The following is a 23,494-nucleotide window of genomic DNA, read 5'->3' as shown; positions in this document are numbered from 1 at the left end:
CGATCTACCCGGCGCAGCATATTGTTGGTGCACCATAGTCCCGGACTGTGAACGGTCTGTGTGCTGACGCCGTCGAGTCCTTCTTTGCCAGGACATGTCCACACATCTTGAGCTGCTAAGAGCTCGATAGAGGCTTTTTCCATTCTACCCTTATCCCAGGACTTGCGAGCGCAAATATATCCCTCCTCTGGGGGCATGCAAGCGCTTTTCTCTATTCAAGCTCCTTGTGCCAGTGCCCACACTAGAAGCCCCGTCTTGTTGCACACTCCGGGAGGAGTGGGAAACGGGAAATATCTCACGCCTTCTTCCTGCCATCCTTCTTCTTGCCACCTTTCCCATTCTTCCCTCCCGTTCCCTGCTGCTGCTGCTGCCGTGACTGCGGCGGCGGCACAACCTGATATATCTTCCCATCCTTCCCGATGATCCCCACACTCTTGCCCAGTCCAGCCGCAGCCTGCTGCCGCTCCTGCTGCAGCCGAATATACTCCATCCGCGCGCGGGCCTCCTCCTCCCTCCTGTCCGGCGTCCCCGTCATCTTGCGGAACAGAGACTCCAGTTGCGGCCGGAACAGGATGTACGTCGAGATGGCGACGATGACGCGCAGGAGAGTTTGCAGGTTCTGTCGGGTCAGGTACACCTGGAGAGCCGGCGGAAGGTATGGTTCGAGCAGCGCGGGGATGTCTCGGACAGAGAAGTTGGACATGGTGATTGATTCGTTCTGTTTCCGGGGGTTCTCGAGGGGTTTGTCGTTGTGTGGAAGGGAGCAGCTTCAGGTAATGGAGACGTGCCCGGGCTCAAAATCAAGAGCTTGTGTGTTTCCGATAGAGGGTAAGAACATCTAGCATTTCCGTTTACTAGGAAATTTCACTCCGAGTATAGCGATAGCCACCGCCGCTTTTGGAGATGGACTGATACCGACCACCGAGATGAGGCCACCCACCTGAAACGGGCGGATCACCTAAACTGTGGCTGTGCTCTGCCGTGGTGCTTGCCCTGACCATATGGTCGAACGTAATGCGCCCCCAACGCGCCCACGCGTAACTGAGTTGTCGCGTCCAGTCTTGCACCACGTCTTTCCCCTGCAATGCATGCTTGAAATATATTTCTCATACACTCGCCCAGACAACTTCAAAGAATACGCCTGTACTTGATCCCTGTGTCGTCCGTCTATTCCTGATGGCCTCATCGACAGGTGCAGAAGCAGAGTCCCTGCAGAAGGTGACAACCCCGAGTTTCTTCATCGTAATGCCACTAACATAACATTATTCCCTCAGAAACTCCGCTCTGCGCTATGGTTCCAGATTGGTAAGATGGTCGATGAAGAGGGTATCAGCCTGGGAGTCAATGCGACGCCGCAGTACATTGGCAGTCTGATGGAACTGGTATGGGCACAGATCGGTACGATAGGATACATGCGTCCTTCTGCTGCCTGGAGGACATACGGGGCGGTTCAGCTAACAAAAACGCCTCCCCAGGAAATGCCGCTGTCGACCTCGAGGCATTCGCCAAACACGCAGGGAGATCCACGATCAAAACGGACGATGTCATGCTGCTCGCTCGGCGGAACGAAGGGCTAGAGCAGATTCTCCGTGTCGAATTGAAGCAACTTGAGCAAGCAAAGTCCAAGCACGATAAGACTCGGTGAAGTAAGCAATTACGAGCTATCCAGAACAGTGCGGGGTCTGGCGTTGGTGAGACAGAAGCCACTGGTCCCAGCAAATATTGCCTAGAGGAGAAGCACTCTTTATCGGCTTCCTAGAGCTTCAGGCCAAACGTCAAATGAGAATAACATTTTGCGGTGTCTCAGCTTCAGCAACAGCGATTCCATATCTACCTCTGAAACGCGCCTGCCGGACACCATTCTTGCGCTCAATACCGGCTACCGGATCTGTCAAGATCATCCTCCCACCCTCGCGCCATGAGCCTCAGCCAAGTCAATCGAGCTATTTGCGCCCGACTCGATGGGGCTGACTTACTTTGGGCAAGAGAGCTGAGGAGAGTCTACTCGAAAGTGATACTATCCCGGAGTGCCAATGAGAATGTCAAGCCTGGAAACGAAAGATGCTCACTAATCAAGGACACTCAGAAACTTGTGTTGGAATAACTGGGAGCCTCACTGCAGCAAGGGACAATCACACTGTTCACGTCATGAACGATTATGGGATGTTTCAGCGCCGACCAGAATAGACAACGATTCACCCCATGGCCGCTGTCGTCGATCGACGGATCGTCAGACAACTCCCAAAGTCTTGTGGCCGCCAGGGCGAGCAGCACTTGAGGGCTCTCTTTAGCACTCTTGAGTGGCATTTTCGGTTTGATGTGCGCATCGAGAGATAAGGCTTTTTTGTATATTTCGTGATATGTCGGTGTCAGCCAGGCCTTCAAATGCAACGTCAAAAAAGTCAGAGGCGACGAAGTCTACAACCGCAAGCCACAATGGTTATCCACTCTCGCTCGGCTACGGCCCAATCGCCACCGGCCCGAAATGACGCCAGTTGGTTGGCCTTAACCACATTCCGCGAACTATAGTCTTCGGCCTGCCCGATTCAGCCCTATTATTTTAGAAATGCAGCTGTGTGTTTGACTTCCAGCATATCACACGAGAAAGGAGCTACTCGATGAGCGTGCTTGGCCTGCATACTCCGAGCAAACGTTAAATCCGAGGACATCTAAAACAACACCCAGCAAACGATCCTGCGTAGCGAGAGCGACCTTTAGAGTGGTACTGTCTGACGAAAATGATATTGGTTGACCATTAGACACAATGGTATCCCTATTCATGTTGACCGTATCAGCCACATGGGATTTGGCGGCCGCTTCGTCGCTATCGAGTGACAGGCTACATCTTCGGACGGCGACTATTCGTGTCAGATTGTGGCAATTCTTCCGGAAGGAGGGCCGGCGGCTCGTCTGACGTGTACGCTAGTCTCTAGTGGATATGCTTGGTCACTCTGCGAGACCTTATACAATGGCGAATACGACATGCTGCCAGATCACTAAACGATCTCTTTCCCGCCAGTGCTACGGCGTCGTACTATGAAGGAGCTAATTTGGCACAGGTTGAGGTCTTCTCAGATCTACGGCCTTGAGATGCTGTACCCCTTCGAGGGTGCTTCCGGCTCAAGCATCCCATTAATGTCGTGTTCCTGTCCATGTCTACGGCAAATAGTCATATTGGTTTTGACAAAAAACCCTGCCTAACCCGAGGATTTGCGAAAGAGTCGTTATGAGGTCACGACGTTGCAGAGAAGCATACATCGGGCAGCCCCATACGATGGCGAAAGGCTCGTGCCTCTCCGATTAGCAGTGTCCATCTCACAGTGCGACGATCCATCCTTGAGTTTTAGACCGATGCATCCTTCCTGGCCCTTCCCACTGGGCCAAGAATTCCCCGTTTGGACCACAGTGGCGCAAGCCCTGGAGGTCTTTACTTAGTAACACTGAAGGACCAACATACTGGATTTACAACTATGGTGGATACAGCAATGCCTAGTCATGAATGACACAGTGGTGATCTGGCCGTAGCTCGAAGGCTCCATCACTCCTCGCCGGGCAGACGTCTCCTGAAGGAATAGTATGCGACAACATTTTCTGCAGACTGCTGTGCTAGAAACGGCGGTGGCAAGCTGTACTCTGCGTTCTTGAGTTTTGGGAACCTAGGTTGTCTTTGCTGCACCCTGCCGTGAGTCGGTGTGCTCTTTGGATCTGCCTTTTTACAGTATTTTGAGGCTGCAGCTGTGCAGCTTGAGGTTCTGAAGTGGAGCGGAAGGGATGTGATGCTTCTAACTCCAAGCTGAGTTCCCACAATGCTCACTTTGCCCCCGGTTCAACTTTGATCCAGGTGAGCTTCTTCTTCTTCTCTTTCTGCTGCTGGGAGGTCAAGTTGCTTGAGGCATCGACCAACCCACCAAACATACACAAGGGAAGGACATCAGCCCTGTCTGCGAGTACTTTTGCTAGTGACGCGGTGGAGTGTTCTGTGGCCTTCTGATTACTTGGTGATTGCAACTGAGGATCATTCTGAGGTGAGAAGGAATCGCTTGACGGCGACGCGGAGTCGGATGACGAACTCGAATGCGACGTCGATCGGGTAGGAGAATTCATTCGGTTTGATCCGTGGACAGGGGTGAGAGTTCGTCTGCTCGAGTCACTGGGGCCAGTGCGGCTCGTGGTCCAGCTACGAAGCAAGATCCCACCAAGCGCCGCCGTTTTATTGGACACACGGATGTATCGCTGTCAGCGGCGAGGCTGAGCGGGGCAAGCCAATGGAGATGGAATTGGGCCCGGATCTTGGGAAGATGGCGATGTGTCGATTAGAGATATCGCTGGGTCCAAAACTCCAGAACCGAGTGATGAGAACATCAAGAAGGAAGGAAGAAAGAAAAAAAGGATTTGACCTCATCCTTGAAAACTGAGGGTCGGGGCAATGGGAAATTATACAACAGAAAATTACCACGAATACAGGCACGGCGACGGCGGAGACGGAGGGGTGTATTGTTGACGAGCACGATCTAGACGCAAACGAGCCACCGTACCTCCGTCTTTGAACGCCTCATACGTCTGGTGTATGGAGGAGAGCCGACGAGCAAGACCTGGTACTGGACGAGGCTGGTACAACGTGGGTATAGACATGATTACACGGCGTCTGTCAAAGCCCAACTTGCCCGTCGCTGCTGGGTCATCCCGCTTGGCCCTTCCAGCAATCAGTCCCAATTCTCTTGCGGCGGCTGAGTCTTGTTGGCCAAGGCTGCTCCGCCAATCTAACTTGGTCGACGCTAGCTGCAGCCCTACGGCTTATGAGCCTTGGCCACTATGTGGGCTAGAGATGGGCCACGAGCCAGCTGTCAGCTCGCGTAATGCCTCTAGATGAGGAACAGCGCAGCCACTATGGCGGTATTGGCACATAGGACGACCATGTGCAACACCTTAAAGGGCCGAAGATCTCGATAAACACATTCCGAAGCGGGAAGTGGGCATCCAGGTAAGCTTTGAGGCGTATATGCGACGATGAGGCATATGGAGGCCGTGGAGATGGTCGGGCCTCCCTTGACGCGCCGCGCTACATTGCGTCAAATGCGACAATCACTGAATGTCACTCGGACTGGGCATGTCATTCCCAATTCACATGGTCCCAGTGAAGAATCCGGCAATGTACATGTCTATAAACGTACTCGCTGGCAGTGCACGTCTCCCCACGATGATTTCTTGGTGCTTATGCTGCAGTGACAATTTTGGTCCGTTGCCATTGTCACCACCAAGTACCACCGACCAGACAAACATCTTATATGTTACGCACACTCTTCCAGGATGTCCGCCACAAGCAACAGTCCTACGGCCACGGGTCCTTCTCCTTCTTCCTCGTCCCACAACCCCGAGTCTGAAGCCAAAGAGACACCTTCTCCCACCAATACAACACAGTCCAACATGATACATCCCGAGCAGGATGCTGAACAGCATGCATCCCTCATCAAGGAGGCTCCTCATCCAAAATGGAAGCCATCGGCCACAGAGGCACTGGTTATGGTGACCCTGGCCATCATCTCTTTGATGGTCAGCCTCGACGCCACCGTCATTGTCACTGCCTTGTCGGTACGTACCTCTAAATACTTCACCTTATCTCGAACGTGTGACTTTTCTAACCAAGCACAGACAATCGTCCAGGCTTTAGATGCGACGTCCACCCAAGGGTTTTGGATAGGCACCTCCTACCTCCTTGTCGTCGCGGTGACCATGCCATTCACTGCCTCAATCAGTGACATTGTTGGACGTCCTCAGACCCTCTTCACAGTCTTGTTGAGCTTCACCGTCGGCACCATCCTTTGTGCCACCGCTCACAGTATCGGTATCATGCTCGTGGGCCGTTGCCTGCAGGGCATCGGTGGTGGTGGCGTCATTATTCTTTCCCTCGTTATCTTTTCCGACATTGTCCCTCTACGATTCCGGCCACAATACGTCGGTGTCCTGTAAGTTGCTCGCAAACAGCGAGATACTTTGTTTGGTCTTGAGCTCGTTTACTGACATCGATTGACCTCCTAGTCAAGGCGCATGGGCCTTAGGCAGCGTCATTGGACCGATCATCGGCGGCGCCTTCGCGAGCCCAACTCGCTGGCGCTGGGTCTTCTATCTGATGTTGCCCTTTTGTGGCGTGGGGTTGGTCTTCGTGCCGCTCTTCGTGCGGCTTAGGCGTCCCGAGGCCACCCTGAAGGAGATGCTGGGCCGTGTCGACTGGATCGGCGGGGTCCTCTTCATCTCATCGGCGACCAGCTTCCTGATCGCCATCTCGTGGGGCGGCACAATCTATGCCTGGAACCACTGGAGAACCTTGGTACCCTTGCTGATCGGCCTGGCCGGCCTCGTGGCTACCATGATCTGGGAACGATTTGGCGCCAAAGAGACGGCATTCCTGAGGCATTCGCTCTTCCACGTGTGGTCGGCTCACGCCATCTACTTTGGCGCTTTCGCTCAAGGCCTAATTGTAAGTCTCACTCCCCCGAGGCCCCCCTTAGCATGACGCAATGCACTTCCCATCGCAACCAGCTTTGCTAACGGTCTGTTATCCGTCCCGTTTAGCTTTACGCCCAGCTCTACTACATCCCCTTCTTCTTCGAGTCTGCCAAACTGTACTCTCCGATCCGCACCGGCGTCTCCCTCCTGCCCGTGTTGCTGACGCTGGTGCCCGCCTCCATCATCGTCGGCGCCGCGATCACGCGGACCGGCAAATTCCGCTGGGCCATCACCACGGGCTGGGTCCTGACCACCGTGGGGACGGGCCTGAGCATCTCATGGGTCCGGGGCACCCAGACGGCCGTGTGGGCGGTAGAGATGATCGTCCTAGGCTTCGGGCACGGACTCAATCTCAACGCGCTGAACACGGCCTCGCAGGCGGCGTGCAAGCCCGGCGACGAGGGACGCGCGGTCGGCATGTACGCATTCTTGCGCAGCTTCGGCATGGCCATCGGCGTGGGCGTGGGCGGGTCGGTATTCCAGAACGTGATGAAGTCGAAGCTCGCGGCGCTGGGCCTGCCCACGGACATCGCGCTGCGCGCCGAGGCGTACCTGGAGGTGCTCAAGCGGATGCCGGCCGACTCGCCGCAGCGCGCGGCCGCGGTCGACGCCTACATCGCCGGGTTCCACGGCGTCTTCGGCTTCCTGACGGGGCTGGCGGGGCTGGCTCTCGTCGTCGGCCTCTTCGTCCAACACTTCGAGATCAACAAGGAGCTCATCACAGAGCACAAGCTCGTCAGCGAGTCGCGCATCAGCTGGCGCCGCGGGAGCCACAGCCAGGCGGGCACCCGCAGTGGCCTCTCGACCGCCGACCACTCGCGTCTGCCGAGTCCTGAGCGCGGCAGCCAGATGGCCGTTGCCGAGCAGGTCTAAAAAGGAATCGATCGATCGAACGACGAGACTCTCGCGTATCCTTCCAGCATGTGTCGTTCCGCCGTAGATCGATCTTCTTGCACCACAAGTTCCAGATTCCGGAAAGGCTGACGACGACGACGACGACGAAAGCGATCCTCCTTTTTCCTTGCCGTGTGTACCACCACCAACAACACACACCCATGCCATCCATCCATCCGTCCGATGTACTATTATGACATGACTTACCATGACCATTGTTATTACCACCACCACCACCACCACCACCAGCAAACGGACCACTAGTATTACGATTGTGACGGTTTCAGAAAGCGCACACGTTATTAATGGCGATAATCCAGTAATGAAGATGAGGATGAGAGAGAGTCCTTTAACAGATAAACTTGGGTTGAACTCGGACGGGAACAGGCCTTCATTGACATAGATAATAACAGGATTGGATTGGATTGGATTGGATTGGATTGGATTGGATTGGGTTCTGGGATCGCAAACAAAAGGCGGAAGGGGAGACGTCCATGTCTTGTTTTCCATTGATAAATAACATGACCAGAAGAAGAATCCCAATAACCCAAAAGGAAATAGAAAATTAAAAGAAGGGGCACTTTTTATTCTTTCCTCTTGAGAAGAGAACCTTTGTTCTTATCTCTCTCTTTCTCTCTCTCTCTCTCTCTCGCGCGCGCGCGCATATCCTCAACGTCGTCAACCAGATTCGATTTGACGGGCACGGGAGAGAAAGTGTAGGTTGTCCCAGCTCGAATCGTCGCCGCATGCATCCAGTTGAGCGTTTTGTGCTCGAATCTTGGGAATGTTGTCGTCGTCGTGCTCGTCCGCTCGCTGCTTCTTCGGGTACAGCATTTCCCCCCCTGATCTCTCTTCTGCGCCATATCGCCCTCTCCAGTCCGCTTTCACTGTTCTTCCTGCCGACAGATCCACATATCCGCAGCACCGCCCACACCGACTAGTCAGTAAGCTGCTGAATCCACCCCCACTCCGCAGACCCTAGCCCCTAGACTTCAGACCTCAAATCCCCGATCCCACGTCGACCAAGATCTTGACGTGGTTCTCCTTGTCCTCGATCAAGGTCTTGAAGCCCTCCTCGGCGACCTGGTCGAGCTTGATCGTCTTGGTGATCATGCCGGCGGGTTTCATGGCGCCTGTTACGGATGTCAGTTTGGGGAAAAACGTACTTCTTAAGAAGAAGAGTGAGAGTTCATAGAACCTACCGGTTGAGATGGCTTTGATCACGGCTTCAAAGTCGCCGAGGGCGTAGGTGGCGCTGTAGGCACCGTCAGTCAGCCACTCTTAGGCAATATGTTTTGCGGAGATGAGACGATGCGGGCTTCAAGAGGCCATGGACAATCCGGCCCCTGCTCGCCAACAGGAATATAAAGGTCGGTCTGAACTTACACTCCCATATACCCTCTCTCCCTGAACACGATATCGTTCATCTGTAGTGTCGCTCTCTTTTCCCACACGGCGATGTTGACCAACGTCCCCCTGGCCTTGATGGCTTTGAACGCGGTATCCACCGCGACCTGCACGCCCGCGGCGTCGAACCCGACGTCGGCCCCCTCGTTGTTGGTCAACTTCTCCACTTCCTCGACGACGTCCACCTTGAGCGGATCAATCACATGGTGCGCGCCGAACTGCTTGGCGAATTCTCGCCGCCGGCCGCTGACCTCGCTGACCATGATGTTCTTGCAGCCCTTGCCGACCAGCGCCTGCACAACCGCGAGACCAATGGGCCCACCGCCCAGCACGAGCACCGAGTCGCCGTCTTTGTAGGGGGATATGTCGACCGCGTGCCAGCCCACCGCCAGTGGTTCGATCAAGGCACCAACCTCCAAGGGGATGTTGTCCGGCAACGGCTTGACGCAACTCTCAGGCACGACCATGTGTTCGCACAGCCCGCCCCCCCAGCCACTCAGGCCCACGAAGCCATTCTTGTCGCAGCAATTCACCAGCCCTCGTTTGCACGCGCGACAGCTGCCGTCATAGATGGTGGGCTGCACGCAGACGCGATCGCCCGGCTTGACGTTCGTAACGCCCTCGCCCACCTCCTCCACGATGCCGCTGAACTCGTGGCCCAGCGTCAGAGGCAGGGTCTCGCCGGTAATGGGGTGCGGGTGGCCTTCTTGGGGGATCAGGTTCGCACCGCCGAGATACTCGTGCAGGTCGGAACCACAGATGCCGCAGAACTTAGGGGCGATCTTGACCTGGCCGGGCTTGACGGAGGGGACGGGGATCTGGTCGAGGCGGATGTCGCGTTGGCCGTAGAAACGCACTGCATTCATTTGCGACATGGTGGGAGGAGCCACTTGGGACAAAGAAGCACGAAGGGAGCCTGATGATAGAGATAAAGATATCGCGGAATGGTGAGATTGGCTCTGGTATGTATAGAAGAGGGGAAGTAAGGAAGGAAAGAGGGAAACACACGCAGAAATTAACTGAGCAGCAGCTCTCCAACTATCGTCATCTCATCGAAGCGCGGACTCCGCTCTGCTTTCGACCGAGACGATCCACCGTTTTGAGGTATTCAGTCGCATGTGGCATCCCGCGACGGCGACAACGAAGAACAGGCCATTGCCGGCGTTGGCCCCGCTCGGTGCCTCCTCCTGCTGTGAGACCACAGTCCGTCCATCCATTTCATTTGTCTCGGAATGCACCGTCCTCTGCTCTGCTCTCCACTGCACATTGTTTTTCGCCTCCATGGGATCCTCTATTAGGAAATCCCGGATGAGGGGCAAAAGATGGAGGAAGAGGAGGTCGGGATCGTCGAGTCTGGGGAAATACTGCAAAGGGCAGGTTGGCCGAGTCCATCGTATTCGCGTTTGAAAATCGGTCACTGGTTATACAAATAGCAGGGTTGGAGAAGAGTTTGCTCCAGCGGGCAACATGGCGGTGGGAGTGCAAGGATCCCCGACTGGCTGTCTGCAAAGAGATCCCTTGCATCGGCTCTCAAGAATCTTTCTGCCTGGACCTAGTCCCAATCCTGATGATGGCCTTTTGGCACTTGGGTAATGAAGGGATGATAATATGTATATAAAGCTCAAGGGATTATAGTCTGCTCCAGGAATCAAATACCTTCGAGGTTGCACAGTGTTGCGCGACATCCCCTTCTCGTTCTTGTTTTGCACTCCCTCAACAATGTCTTCATCGCCGTCGGGACGAGCCTCAAATTTCGTGGCCGGCAAAACCATTCTCGTGAGTGGTGGTGGCATAGCTGGACTAACGTTCGCCATTGCGATAGCCCAATTCTTCCCAGAAGAATCTTCAGTATCGACAAAACCCCAGATCGTCATATACGAGCGAGACAGCTATGAGGTCCGCACCGGACGTGAAGGGTATACTCTATCCTTGAGAACAGACAACGACCCTGGTGCCATTCAGGTCTTGGATTCTCTTGGGCTGTATGAGCTTGTCAGGCGTGTGAGTGTCAACGGTGAAGGGCCCCCGGAAGCGAAAGGCTCTTTCAACCTCTGGAACCCTCAGTTTCGCCCCTTCTTGCGCTTTACGGCACAACCAGTCGGACCCAAAAAGCTGCTTGGCATGAGAATTCGCCGCAATGCTCTGCAGAAAGTTCTCGTCGACGCCGCCCTGGAATCGGGAGCTCAAATCCACTGGGACACGGCAGTAGTAGGGGCAGAGCTGACGGATGACGGGCGGATGAGACTAACCCTCAGCACTGGCTTGACGGTTCTCGGTGACATTCTACTGGCGGCTGACGGATCTCGAAGCAAGTTGCGCTCGTTATTGAGACCAAACGATGGCCTCAATTACGCCGGCGTTTTTGTCCGGACAGGTGTCGCCAAGTTTGCCAGTCAGGACGATGTTCCAAAGCCCCTGGATCGTGACTGGGGTGGGGTGTTGGGTGCAAATGGAGTCGGGCTTTTTGTCTCTCCAGTGGACGAGAAATCCGTGCTCTGGGCCTTCAGTCGTCGCGATCCCGCGATGCAGGAGTCACTGCGATACCCTATCCCTCAAAAGCGCCTCGACGAATTGCTGAAAGAATCAATGGATCAGGCGGCACACTTTGCTCCTCTGGTGAAGAAGCTCGTTTCGGCGACGGATCCAAGCACGATCATGCAGTTCAATGCAATGGATCGACCCCCGTTCCCACATCAGTCCCTGGAGCATGCGCCCGTGGTATGGATCGGAGATGCAAACCATGCAGTTAGTCCTTTTGCAGGCAACGGTGCCAATATGGCAATAATGGATGCATGGGACCTTGCTAGGACACTCAAGGATGCCCCAACCCTTACAGAAGCCATCCGGGCTTATGACAAGGTGGCTGTTCCTCGAGCCAACAAGGTTTTGAAGGCCTCACATTGGGCCATTGACGCCTTGCATGCCACAGGAGTCAAGTTGCTCCTTTACAAGATAGCTCTCCAGGTGGTGGGGTTCTTAACGTGGATCGCCGGTGGACGTGATTGATGAATTTCAGGGGTTCGATCTTGCTCCATATGGGTCCCCAGTGTTTTTTAACAAAGGAAATCCTTTGGGAATCCATAGGCATCTCCTTCTCTTCTCCACCCTGTCAGGTAAAGAACTGGTTCGGGCCTGATCAAGCTGTAGCAGTATGGGTCAATGGTGACCTTGGAATCCACACTCCGCCGTTTCCGATCAATCTGTCCTTCATGGCCGCACCTTCTGTTCGCACTCCCAACCGGTGGACAGGCACTCGATCGATTTGACTCTGTGTGCTCTGCCTGAAATCAACATAGCGTTCAGTCAAGGATCGACTAGACGACGCCGACTTGATGCGCTCCAATGTAGCATCCGCCGCCCAGGCGGGCCGAGCCAAACTGGCATTCGTAACGGCGACATCTTTGTAAAAATCAAAGAGCTGTGCTTCAACATCCAACTCCTGGTTTGACGCGAGCTCGAGAGCTCGCAAGTAACCCATCATCAGCACAGACAGTTTGGCATCAACGAAGTCGACCGACTGGAAATCATGTATCAGGTAGACTCGCGCAGTGTTCTTCTCTACCACAGATCTTTTTCCATATGGGTCTGGCGACAAGAATATGATTGCCTGATGCCATTCATCTGAGATGTTTTTTTCCGCGGCAACCTTGCTACGCAGATTTACCGTAGCCCAACCGAAGAAGACGCCTTTATATCGTAGAAGCACGTCTTCGGGAATACCTGTCAAGTTGGCCGTTGGCATGTTCAGGGCAGCCCTACTCCTCCCGGTGCCGGCGACCACCTTTCCATGAAATCGTACCGGAAACGGCGGTACTGGGCCAGACTCGGGCCCGATAACGCTTGGGCGAGCCAGGGCATCGTACTCACCCAGGTCGGTTTTGGAGTAAGACTCATCTCGAGTAGTGTCGTACTGCTCATTCATATTGTCAAAGCGATCCTGAATTCCACTCTGATCATAAGCAACAGCAAAGGCCTCTTGAGCCACCGCGCTGGGTCGATAGACTGAAGTGAGCTGATTTGTGACTGTCTGTCGTGCAGTTTGGACATAAGGGCCGGCAGTAGCCGTGACGAATTGTCTTCCAACAACTGTGGCTAGTTTGATGCCCGCTTCGAGTGGCATGGTCTTGAGAGACGAGCCTCTGATGACACTCGAGTCTGTCGAGGAGGATGCTAGTCGGAAGACTGGACTGCCGCACAGCGTCCGTTTTCCATCGGCAGAGCAGAGGACCACCCTCAAATAGCCATCGTCGGCGTCGCAAGGAATGCGGAGGATGTCCGTCTCGCGCGGTCGATGAGCTCGAAGTTCTTTCGGCGCTTTCTTCAAAAACTTCTTGATGTCTCTCTGCCAGGCGCGTTCGTCGGTAGGGTTGACTTGCTCCGGCGTCGCCTTGGTGGATGGTGTCACTTCGATCCAGGTGCTTCTGGCGCCCAATATCCCCCCGATCTTCAAACCCGTCTTGCCAGAGAAGCCTCTTCGCTGTAACCAAAGAGTCCGATCGGGGGGTAGCTCTCGGTCGGAGAAGATTGTGATGGCCAAATTTGTCGACGAACCACTATAGTAGACTATCCCAAAGGAATGTCGTAGGATCGTGTAGTGCTTGGTGGACTCGTAGGGGTGACTGATTAAACCGCCTGCAAAATGTCGCACATCCTGCAAGGCTGACACAAATTTTGACTGGGATGGGGAGGGAGTCTGGGCTGGCGGTGACAGAGGCGTGATCGGGGTTGTCGGCGTCGATGCGGAACCATAGCTTTGGAAGCCGGATTCAGTGGACAGGCTGGTTGGCGACTGAACAATGCCAGGAGATGTGTAGGGTGGTAGAGGATGGGGTGATTGGATCCCGGGAGGAGACTCGAGGGTCATCGCCTGTAGGATAGCAGTCTGTTCCTCCACGCTCAGATCCTCGCCCGTGTGGGCACCCGTGAAGTGGCTGAGATCATCTGTTTGAACTCCTCGAAGCTGAGGCCTATTGCTGTTCTCTTCCCCGGCTTCCCCTGGACGATGCTTTGTCAGAGGCATGCTGAAAGGTCATCAAAACGTATGACAACCGAACAGGTTCACCTAATGGCATGATGCCCGGCGATAGACTGGCTATTGGGCGCCCATCTTGGGTAGACGTCAGGGCGGAGAGACAGACATGAGCGCTGCTGCTTCGAAGCAAGAAGCTCTCGACCCATTGGCCTTGTAGCAGAATGGGTACAGATGTGTAACGAGGAAGTTGGGATGAAACCAAGATTGGTGCTAGGATATATTTTGGCTGAAATCACGTGTTCCGCGGATTCCGAGCACGGGTCGGAGTTGCGTATTCGCCATTCGCTACTTTTCCTCCTTCATGATATTCATCTTGAGGTTTTCCAAGACTATCGACTGCATGATAAGAAGTTGGTGAAGTCCACATGCTTCGAGATGAAGATGTTTTGTTCTGCAAGCATTTCTCAGTTGAACTCAACCCGGCACCATCGTGCAGCGTTTTGGCCGGCCTTGCGGTAGCTCGGCAAATGCACAAGGCTTAAGCCCTTAAGAAAGCTGATATTGCACAGGATCGATACATTCATAAGTCAGGCGACAGGCGGCTCAAAGGAGTAGCCCTTTCGTCGGTCGTTCAAGCTCTGAGTTACCACGACACGACTAGAGTGCTGGCCAAGCTCTTCAGTCCGAGGAAACACCTCTTGCACTACAAGGAGGATTCAGTTGGCATTGTCGATGTGTGGCGCAGGCGATGGGCACGTCCAGACCCTCGATCTATTACATACTTGCCCCCCATACATGAAACCCCAATGGAACCGACTGGTGGGGATGAGCAGGAAATTGTTGATGGGTCCCTTGCATGACGTATCAGGGCGTCACCGAACCGGAGAATTCTGATGAAATCTGCCCAGCTGCTAGCGACAGGCGATCATTTCTGCTTTCCACATACTAGGATCCCTCATAGTCCCTCAGCTGTGGTGGGGGGAGACTATGAATCAGGAAAAAAACAAGAGAAAATCAACGCAAGAGAGACCGGCATCTAGGAACTTCTCATCTCGTTGGGATATGATTATTAGATACCTAGCTTTTTCAGCTCGCGAAGTACATATAGCTCTAACATAACATCGTTGTGATGCCCACGCCTCTGACACTCCTTAAAAAGTTGTGACGAGTACTATTGATACATGTGGGAAAAAATTTCCTTGACCATTCAATCTATCCTCCACCTGAGTAACTCTTGGGGTGATTGCCATGAGATTAGTGGCATCAGGATTGGACATGGAAATGTTTGTTGATTAGTTGAATGTTGGTCTGAAGATGTCTAATTCTGTTCCGACCGTGGCTCCGTGGCTGGGTGGTTCGCTCAGTCGAACCAACTAATAATTGGTCGCGGGAGCCGTGTAGCCTTGCATCCCGTATCCTGGCTGACCATACTTCGGCTCTGAGCTAACAGGCGCATGACCACCGTGCATCGTCGATCCGGTCATACCAGTCTCGTGGCTGGGGCGGTAAGTACCTGCGGTGGTTGTCCCTGTCGCCATCTCCGCGTCGCGGGTGGTTCGAGTCGCACGAATGCGCTTCCAGAATGGTCGACGACCGAAACCCTTGGTGTAGTTGTTCGCAGGGCTAGGGCCGAAACGCTTCTCCTTCTTGTGGTGACGAGCCAGCAGCACTTGTAAGCCCGCGGTGATCAGGAACAGGAAGATGTTCAAGATGGCCATGGCGAAGCAGGCAGTGTTCAGGCTGCAGACATAGCCCCAATCACCCGCACCGGGAGCAGCTTGGTTGGAGAGACCGACACCCAAAGGCGTGTTGACAAAGCCCTTGCATGAGTTGGCGCCGTGACGCGTGTAGTAGGCGATGGCGGCAAAGCAACCAACAAAGCAGATATCGAGGATGACGGCAAGCAGGGCGAAGAAAGAGATGCCTCCCAGGCACAAGGTAAAGAGGACGCCGAAGATAGTGTACAGGACGGCCGCTCCAGCCATGCCTTCAACGGCCTTCTCCCATCTGGGTATATGAATGTTCTTGTCGGCCAGGACCGCTAGGAAGTAGCTGTAGATACCGAGAATAATGGCCGAAGACGCAAACTCCAGAAGTCGCAGGCCCGTTTGGCCGAAGCGAAGGACGGCACCGCCGAAAGCCATGGCGTTTTGATGTCGATCGAGCGATGAGTATCAAGCGGAGGGCTTGTCGCGTGGGCTGGAAGATTGGTATGCAGTATGAAGAGAAACGAGAACACGAAAGCAAGTTGGGGGCCACCAGGGCCTCTTGTAGTTTCACGCAAGGGGTCAAGGGGTTTCCCGTGCAACCCTGTTTGTGATCGTCGTGAGGAACAGAAGATGAGCAGAGAAAGTTGGCGGGTGACGTGGTGGCGTCGATCATCCAGCTGTGCATCACTTTCTCTGCTTTTCTCTACATACAAGACGCAGGGCAGTGAAAAGAGGCGCTCACAGAGGCGATCTGATTGGTGGGTTACGCCGCTGCGCCACAGGTATGACATAACAGACACTCCACTCGCATCTTGGCGTCTTCGCCGTGAATGATGCTCCTGTGACGCCATTGGTCCGATCACCACCACCTCATTTTCGATTCAAGAATTTTCATCCGATCAACAAACCCCAAAGGAGAAATGTATGCGCCACACAACAGGACGAGGCTTGAGGCTGGAAGCTTGACCAGATAACTCTGCTCCATCAGGTTGTCACTGAGGTTACATGCCACGCACCCAGCACCCCTGCGAAACTGTTCGATTTCAATGGAACAAAAGCTTGGACTGGTAACAGACGTTCTCTGGATTCATCTAATCATCATTATTACCACCGTCTTATGGCTTGAGACTTCGGCCTGCAAAGTCAATTGCAAATATGTCCATGAAGAGAACGTGAACTATGGCCTTCGGTTCCTTTTGAAGATGCAGTGGATGAAGCCTGAATTCGAAACACCCTCGACGTATGACACGCAATCCATTCCCTATCCCCATCTCGCTCTCCAATTACAACTGCATCACTAGACCGGCACTCAGTGCACCCAAGAGAAGAGATCCAAATCTCATGTCGTCCACTTTGGCGGCTGCATTGGTCTTTGTAGGCTGGCTGCCGGCCGTGGTGGCACTCGGCGACGCAGAACTGCTGGGTGTGCTCCCGCTGGTGTTGTTGCCTGGTAAGTTGCTCTCATCGTTTGGCAGAATGGTCAGTTGTAGCCCGCTGATAACTTGGCCATCGACATCATACACGGTCTGTGAGGGCTTGGTATTTGTGACAGATGAAGTGCCTGTTGGGAACTTGCCCGAGACACCGCTCTGAATCAGGGCGTCGACGCCGTCCGGACGAGCGGGAAGGTCGAAGCTGGTGCTGAAGTTTGACCCGGCTAGGAGATCAACTGCGCACACCGGGGGAGTGAGCGACGTCGCCGTAGCATTGGCTCTCTCAAGTGCGTTGACGTCCAGCGAATCGTACTGCTGTCGAAGATTGTCGTAGTCCTGTAGAATGCTCACGGTTCCGTTGTCGTTGAGGTTCACCAAGCCATAGTTATTGGGTTCCTCGCTGTATTCGTAGATAAGGCCGCCAGAAAAGACAGTTGTCATACTCGGGGAGTAGAGGACAGGCACTTCGGTAAACACTCTTGGAGTGACCAGGTTACACCCGTACTCGGAGAAGAAGACCGGAATTGTGGTATTGCTGAAGTCGCCCACCAGGACATCGTATCCAGAAGACTGGAAAGTGGCATTGCCACACCAAGAGTAAGAGTTGAGGCCGAAGAAATCAATCTTGGAGCTGGTGTCGTTGGCCAGTCCGCAAGACAGGTAGTTAAAGGTACCCATCAGCAACGGGCGAACATCGGCAGCAGAATAACCAACAGGGATCGGTCGTGGTGCTTGTTTCGAGATGTAGTCCTTGAGATCCCGCGTGACTGCCCGAAGGTAGGATGGCACCTCTGGGACCGAGTCCTCGTTGATGACCTCATTCCCACTGAAGAAGCCCAGGGTGTTGTTGAAGTGCATGAAGGCTTCCACGACGTCGAAGACACGTTGGAGATACGCCGAAGTGTACGATTCCCAGGGTGCGCCGCGGTTGAGAGACTGGTTGGGCAAGGGGCTGTTGACGTCCAGGATCATGTAGATACCGGCAGCGTTGAAGATCGAGGCACACGCAGAGTGGTCCAAGTCAGGATCGAGGTTGTAGACGCGGATAGTGTTGACACCAAGGCGTTGCATGAGTACAGCATCTCGGAGGCAGATATCTGCATCGCTCAGCGGGTCAAGGCCAGAGCCCGGATTGAAACCTGAAGAGCCACCCGGTTGATAACTGCCCAACTCAGTCAGTGTATTGCTCGAGCCTCAGCCAGATGCTTTCCTTTCTCTTACGCTACACCAATGATCTGGAAACGCGTGCCATCGACACTGTTGACGAAATCGGACCCTTGAACAACGAGGGGAGAGACAGCCAAAACGTAGGACGCGAACAGGGCGACGAGGGCCAGAAAGGAAGCTTTGAGCTGCCGACACGTTAGAACTCGTTACTCGCCATCGAGGAGATAGCACCGGCTTACCTGAGCCATTGTGACCGATCAGTCGAGCTTTGGATTATGCAAAAGTGGAAGAGTAGAAAATTGAATTGTAGAATAAGATGAACGGAGCGAGAGGACGGCTGGAGACTACTATGCCAGGCGCAAGTGAAGTTTCCGGAACGAAGGACGCAGCTTCAGGCGAAGCAGGCGCGAAAGACGAAGTGAACGGTACGCCGATTGAACACCCGCAGGCGCGACTCTCATGGAAGAGAAAAGCGAATGTGGTGAAGCAACTGATAGAGCAGTTGGAAGAAATGAGACGGGAGGGAGACGACACCCCATATTGAGCTCATGTTCCCTGTCGACGGACAATCTGCACAGTCTATCAGTGTCTGCATCCGGAGCCCATGCACCTACTACACTCTGGGTATGGTATGCCCGATTTCATGGGTGTCATTCGCGGTATGCATCTCCACTTCAGGCCTGCTTGTATGCGACAAGCCAGGGACACGCGGCCCACGCCTCTAGCTGCTGCCAATCATTTCTGCTGCTGGAAAGTGGCGGACCTCGCCAATCCTAACGGGTCTGGAGATTACCCGATGATCGAGCCGGCGCGGGAGACATTTGATTGCGTTCTTTGAGTTGAGCGTCACAGCAGGCGGAAAGGCGGGAGGTGTTGGGCAGGTACAGGAGACGCAAGCTCACTGTGACACGCAATCTTCAGGATACAACACCGACCGGAGCACAACACCTTACAAACGGGAGGATATATATTTGCGGAGGGAAGTGGACACACGATGACGAGCAGCAAACAAGTCTTGTGGGACTGAGATCCGGACATAGGAGGAAGGTCAGCCGATGTGATACTGTGTTCTGCGGTCGCATGTGGGTTTCTTGTTCTACGAGACAAACAAACAAATGCAGCAGTGATGCCACTCTTCGCTGTCTCTCGTGGATATTTCTAATATGGTTTCCTCACAGAAAGCGACTGCTGCTATACCGTTGCGGTCGAAGCAAATTGTCTTCTTCCATCCAGACCTGGGCATTGGTGGTGCAGAGAGATTGATTGTCGATGCTGCAGTCGGCCTACAAGAGCAGGGAAACAAGGTCACAATCTTCACCTCACATTGCGACCCTAATCACTGCTTTGAAGAGGCACGAGATGGTCAGTTCCCATCCCTTGGTGTTGCATCTTCGCTGTAGCTAAATCATTGACAGATCGGTGAGTCTAGGCACCCTCGACGTCAGAGTCCGCGGAAACACTCTCTTTCCCCCCTCGTTCCTGAATCGCTTTCATATCCTACTTGCGATCCTGCGTCAAATCCATCTTATCCTCTCGATCGCCGTGTGGAGCAATGAATTGAGCACACTTCGACCCGACGTCTTTGTGGTCGACCAGCTCTCAGCCTGCATTCCGTTGTTGAGATGGCTGTACCCAAATCGCCAACGGACTCTGTTCTATTGCCATTTCCCAGACCAACTACTTGCCGATCGCCGAGCTTCTGGCCTGCTTGGACTTGCAAAAACAATCTACAGATTCCCCTTTGACTGGTTCGAAGGCTGGAGTATGAGCGCAAGTGACAGGATTGTCGTCAACTCTGGGTTCACAAAATCCGTCGCCTCGAGGGTCTGGCCCTCCTTGGCCGGGTCGTTGGGAGTCATTTATCCCTGCGTCAATGATGGAGAAAAAGAGGCCGCGGCCAAGGTAGCCGAAACGTCATTGTGGGACGGTCAATACAAGATTCTCCTCAGCATAAATCGTTTTGAGCGGAAAAAGGATATCGGTTTGGCCATCCGAGCGTACCATGAACTGCCTCCTGCAGCCCGTCGAGGTACCCGGCTGATCATAGCCGGAGGCTACGACCAAAGGGTTAGTGAGAATGTGGAATATCACAGAGAGCTGGTGGACTTGGCCGAAGGGCTAGGTCTAACTACTGCCACTGCCAAAACGGTACCCACAGCTTTAGCCATTCCGAGCAGCGTACAAGTTTTGTTCTTGCTGTCCGTGCCGGGGTTCTTCAAAGAAACGCTCCTGAAAAACGCTCGACTGCTATTGTACACCCCTTCAAATGAGCACTTTGGGATTGTGCCAGTGGAAGCTATGCAACATGGGCTCCCTGTTCTCGCTTCGAATACCGGTGGACCATTGGAAACGATCGTCGAGGACGAGACAGGTTGGTTGCGTGACTCATCCAACGTGGAAGAATGGACTGCAATCATCAACAAAGTATTGCATGAATGTGGCTCTAGTGATCTCCAGAGGATTGGTCGGAATGGGCGGGAAAGGGTCCAGCAACACTTTACCAGGAGCACAATGGCAGGGAAATTCAACGATGAAATGACCGAGATGCTGAACAGCAAGAGGAGCAGATTTCTAGAGAGGAAAGACATTGTCCTTGCCATTTGGATCACGGCAGCCTTTGTGGCAGCATTGCTGGCCACGGTGATTAAGGCCAAATACGGTCGAGGAGATAGCAGGGCAAGTGCATTCGCCCGTGTTGGGAGAATGAACCCCGAGGTCGACCCTCAGCTAAAGTTCTTTGGTGGCAGAGGACAATAGACGGACAGTAAGTAGACAGATGAAATGGAACGAGCCTTAAAATGCACTTTACGCGTCGCCTATAACAACACGCGACTATCGTATTATGCCAAGCTTGTTTAGACTTTTCCCGATTGGGGCAACAGAGGCTTCCTCAATCATGACAACACCTGCCACTGGTTTCCCGCGAGCAGAGTCCTTCCATTCGCTCACAACGTTGTTGACCGCATACCATCGCTGCTGGCAGAGGATACACCCTCTTTATGCCCACGCTTTACTCTCTGCTATACGCCCGCTGCTGTCCGAATTTGGCTGTCAACAATGACCGAGGTGATTGTGATTCTGTCCTCTTCGCCACCCAGAAGTCCTCGAGCCACGAAGACAGCCCCGGGATCGTTAGGCACAAAGACATGGCGCGATGACGTTGATTTTGATATCGACAATTTTATTGCAACTGGTTCCATTGATTTCGAGATCAATAGGCCTTTTAAGAGGAAACGCACCACCCCGGTGGTGGGCTCGCTTTCAAACCCCAAAAGTGGCAATGTTACGCTCGAAAACCTTTCCAGTGACGGGTCTCAGGAAGACCTCAACCTCAATGCTTCTGCGACTGCCTTCTCGCGCTCCTCAGGACCGAAGAAGTCCAGGCCTCTCGATGACATTACTTTCTCGTCGTCCGCCCCAGAACCATTGACCACAGACAAGACGGGGAATGTGGTTGTTCCCGGGAGGCGCCCATCGGATGGATCTAAAGACGGTCTTCTCGGCGATGGCCTGTTGAGTCTATCACAACCAGTGCAGACCGATGAAGATCAGAGAATAATGTCACTTCTGGCTGCCTTCGACGCGGATTTCGATGAAGGAAGGAGGTTTACATCGAAGCCCTCTAAAGTCAAATCAACACTGAATTTGCCAACGGGAAGGGTGGCACCCAACATTTTCGATGAAATTGAATTTTCTTCCAGTCCTGTGATCACCAAAAGCACCAAACCCTATAAACCGCAAAAGTTCGACAAAGCCACCAACGTTCGTGAGAAGGCAGAAGAAAAGAAACTGGCGAAAGCACAGCGAGAGGTCCTCAAGGAAGCCGAGAAGGAGAGGAAGAAGTTGGAGAAGGAACAGAAGGCGAAGGAGAAACAGAAGGCGGCGGACCTTGTAGAGGTAAACAAATCACGCACGAATAAGAAAGACGCAACCCCCGAAATGATCTTGGATATGTCGAGCTTTTTCAAGGATACAAGTGTCGGCAACCAAGTCGAAGAGCGCATGAAGAACGTCCAGGTCGAGGTCAACTATGTGGATGAGCAGGTCAACTTGGTCAACGGAGATGGCGAACAAGTGCGACGTGGAAGTGTTATCACTTGGCGCCGCAAGGTGAAGTCGATGTACAACGACGAGGATGACCTGTGGGAGCCCACCTCCAGATGCCGTGTCATGAAGGAAAATCACGTCTTGATTCATTTAACTGCTGCAGACTTTGTTGCTATTGCAGCCACGTCGCGGGCAGGGTCTGTGGCAGGCGTGGTACGGGAGGAACATGAGCTTAAGGCAAACCTGGATGCACATGTTTCGTGGATACGCCGGCGTTTCGGCGACTGCGTTCCAATCTATCTCATTGAAGGACTTCGCACTTGGCTCCGGAAAAATGAGAACGCGAAGAATCGAGCATACACTGCCGCTGTTCGAGCTCAGATGTCGCAGACTGAGGGTGATCCGGCCTCATCCCAGGCTAGAAGCCGAAAGCGGAAGAAGCCTGCGCCTGAGTCGCTGGACCTTTCGGTTCTCATGTCGGACACCGTCGATGACCTGCTCCTCCATCTTCAACTGGCTCATCAACCAATACTGATCCAGCATACGTCGACGCCGGCGGACTCGGCGTCTCAAATATGTGCCCTCACACAGCATCTCTCCACCCGACCATACCGCCGCGCCCAGCTTGACTATAACCTCAAGTCTGCATCGTTCTGCATGGACCGTGGACAAGTTCGGACCGGTGACGATCCCAAAGACACATTTGTCAAAATGCTTCAAGAGGTCCAGCGGGTGACTCCCAGCATGGCCTACGGGATTGTCGAAGAATACTCGAGCATTCGAAAGTTGGTTAAAGGGTTCGACAAACACGGCAACCTGATGCTCGAAGACGTTCGCAAGACTGTGAACAAAGACGGCGGGTGGAGCGACAAGAGATTGGGCCCGCAGATTAGCAAGCGGCTGTACAAAGTGTTCATGGGCCGAGACCCTGCATCGACGGATGGGATGTCATGAGAGCATTGGAGACAGGTGTACTCTGTATTTGGGTAAGAATAGATATGTATGGCAAGGTCAGCAAGTAGGGTTGCCCTTTTTATCTTGGCTATTCAAGGTAGGAATGGCTGCTGAATTCTGGGGAAACGAGGCTCGAGATCGGCGAGACAGGAGATTATGGTCTGCTCGAATCCTCTTGGGTGTCTCCGTGCTGGTCGAGCCTGGTTTGAGCAGCACCGCAACACACAAAAGACAATCAATGCTTCCTTCGTCGTCCGTCCGACCTTTCGTCCAGTTCCAGCCCCTCTTCCCGACCCTGCCTTCTCAGGCAGGGCTATGTATTCACTCGTTCATTCATTCAGTTCAGCCCAGTTCAGCCCAGTTCAGCCTAGCTCGTCTCAGCTCTGCTTCACTAGCTGGGCCTGCTC

At 53.7% G+C, this 23,494-nt stretch overlaps 10 protein-coding genes across 10 annotated transcripts; 5 read left to right on the top strand and 5 right to left on the bottom strand.

Annotated features, from left to right (window-relative positions):
* Positions 1–295: 295 nt before the first annotated feature.
* AYL99_00757 (hypothetical protein) lies at positions 296–703 on the bottom strand (the record flags this gene model as incomplete). The annotated part of the gene is made up of 1 exon (XM_018832273.1): positions 296–703. One exon carries the CDS (start codon positions 701–703, stop codon positions 296–298), a length of 408 nt encoding a protein of 135 aa, XP_018698152.1.
* Positions 704–1,176: 473 nt separating this feature from the next.
* AYL99_00756 (hypothetical protein) lies at positions 1,177–1,645 on the top strand (the record flags this gene model as incomplete). The annotated part of the gene is made up of 3 exons (XM_018832272.1): positions 1,177–1,218; positions 1,275–1,398; positions 1,476–1,645. 3 exons carry the CDS (start codon positions 1,177–1,179, stop codon positions 1,643–1,645), a joined length of 336 nt encoding a protein of 111 aa, XP_018698151.1.
* A 3,662-nt stretch (positions 1,646–5,307) lies between these two features.
* AYL99_00755 (hypothetical protein) lies at positions 5,308–7,377 on the top strand (the record flags this gene model as incomplete). Its single annotated transcript, XM_018832271.1, has 4 exons — positions 5,308–5,589; positions 5,650–5,963; positions 6,037–6,475; positions 6,571–7,377. 4 exons carry the CDS (start codon positions 5,308–5,310, stop codon positions 7,375–7,377), a joined length of 1,842 nt encoding a protein of 613 aa, XP_018698150.1.
* A 1,020-nt stretch (positions 7,378–8,397) lies between these two features.
* Positions 8,398–9,680, bottom strand: AYL99_00754 (chlorophyll synthesis pathway protein BchC; the record flags this gene model as incomplete). The annotated part of the gene is made up of 3 exons (XM_018832270.1): positions 8,398–8,531; positions 8,601–8,653; positions 8,785–9,680. The coding sequence occupies 3 exons, from the start codon at positions 9,678–9,680 to the stop codon at positions 8,398–8,400; spliced, it is 1,083 nt and encodes a 360-aa protein (XP_018698149.1).
* An 844-nt stretch (positions 9,681–10,524) lies between these two features.
* AYL99_00753 (hypothetical protein) lies at positions 10,525–11,811 on the top strand (the record flags this gene model as incomplete). The annotated part of the gene is made up of 1 exon (XM_018832269.1): positions 10,525–11,811. The coding sequence occupies one exon, from the start codon at positions 10,525–10,527 to the stop codon at positions 11,809–11,811; it is 1,287 nt and encodes a 428-aa protein (XP_018698148.1).
* Positions 11,812–11,941: 130 nt separating this feature from the next.
* AYL99_00752 (hypothetical protein) lies at positions 11,942–13,825 on the bottom strand (the record flags this gene model as incomplete). The annotated part of the gene is made up of 1 exon (XM_018832268.1): positions 11,942–13,825. The coding sequence occupies one exon, from the start codon at positions 13,823–13,825 to the stop codon at positions 11,942–11,944; it is 1,884 nt and encodes a 627-aa protein (XP_018698147.1).
* Positions 13,826–15,150: 1,325 nt separating this feature from the next.
* Positions 15,151–15,921, bottom strand: AYL99_00751 (hypothetical protein; the record flags this gene model as incomplete). Its single annotated transcript, XM_018832267.1, has 1 exon — positions 15,151–15,921. One exon carries the CDS (start codon positions 15,919–15,921, stop codon positions 15,151–15,153), a length of 771 nt encoding a protein of 256 aa, XP_018698146.1.
* An 848-nt stretch (positions 15,922–16,769) lies between these two features.
* On the bottom strand, positions 16,770–18,334 carry AYL99_00750 (hypothetical protein; the record flags this gene model as incomplete). Its single annotated transcript, XM_018832266.1, has 3 exons — positions 16,770–18,081; positions 18,141–18,271; positions 18,326–18,334. 3 exons carry the CDS (start codon positions 18,332–18,334, stop codon positions 16,770–16,772), a joined length of 1,452 nt encoding a protein of 483 aa, XP_018698145.1.
* A 915-nt stretch (positions 18,335–19,249) lies between these two features.
* AYL99_00749 (hypothetical protein) lies at positions 19,250–20,843 on the top strand (the record flags this gene model as incomplete). Its single annotated transcript, XM_018832265.1, has 2 exons — positions 19,250–19,448; positions 19,516–20,843. The coding sequence occupies 2 exons, from the start codon at positions 19,250–19,252 to the stop codon at positions 20,841–20,843; spliced, it is 1,527 nt and encodes a 508-aa protein (XP_018698144.1).
* A 300-nt stretch (positions 20,844–21,143) lies between these two features.
* On the top strand, positions 21,144–23,087 carry AYL99_00748 (hypothetical protein; the record flags this gene model as incomplete). The annotated part of the gene is made up of 1 exon (XM_018832264.1): positions 21,144–23,087. One exon carries the CDS (start codon positions 21,144–21,146, stop codon positions 23,085–23,087), a length of 1,944 nt encoding a protein of 647 aa, XP_018698143.1.
* Positions 23,088–23,494: the final 407 nt, after the last annotated feature.

The sequence above is a fragment of the Fonsecaea erecta genome (genome assembly GCF_001651985.1).
Source record: "Fonsecaea erecta strain CBS 125763 chromosome Unknown Scaff1, whole genome shotgun sequence".
NCBI classification, from domain to species: Eukaryota; Fungi; Ascomycota; class Eurotiomycetes; order Chaetothyriales; family Herpotrichiellaceae; genus Fonsecaea; species Fonsecaea erecta.
This window is presented reverse-complemented; position numbering and strand designations above follow the sequence as displayed.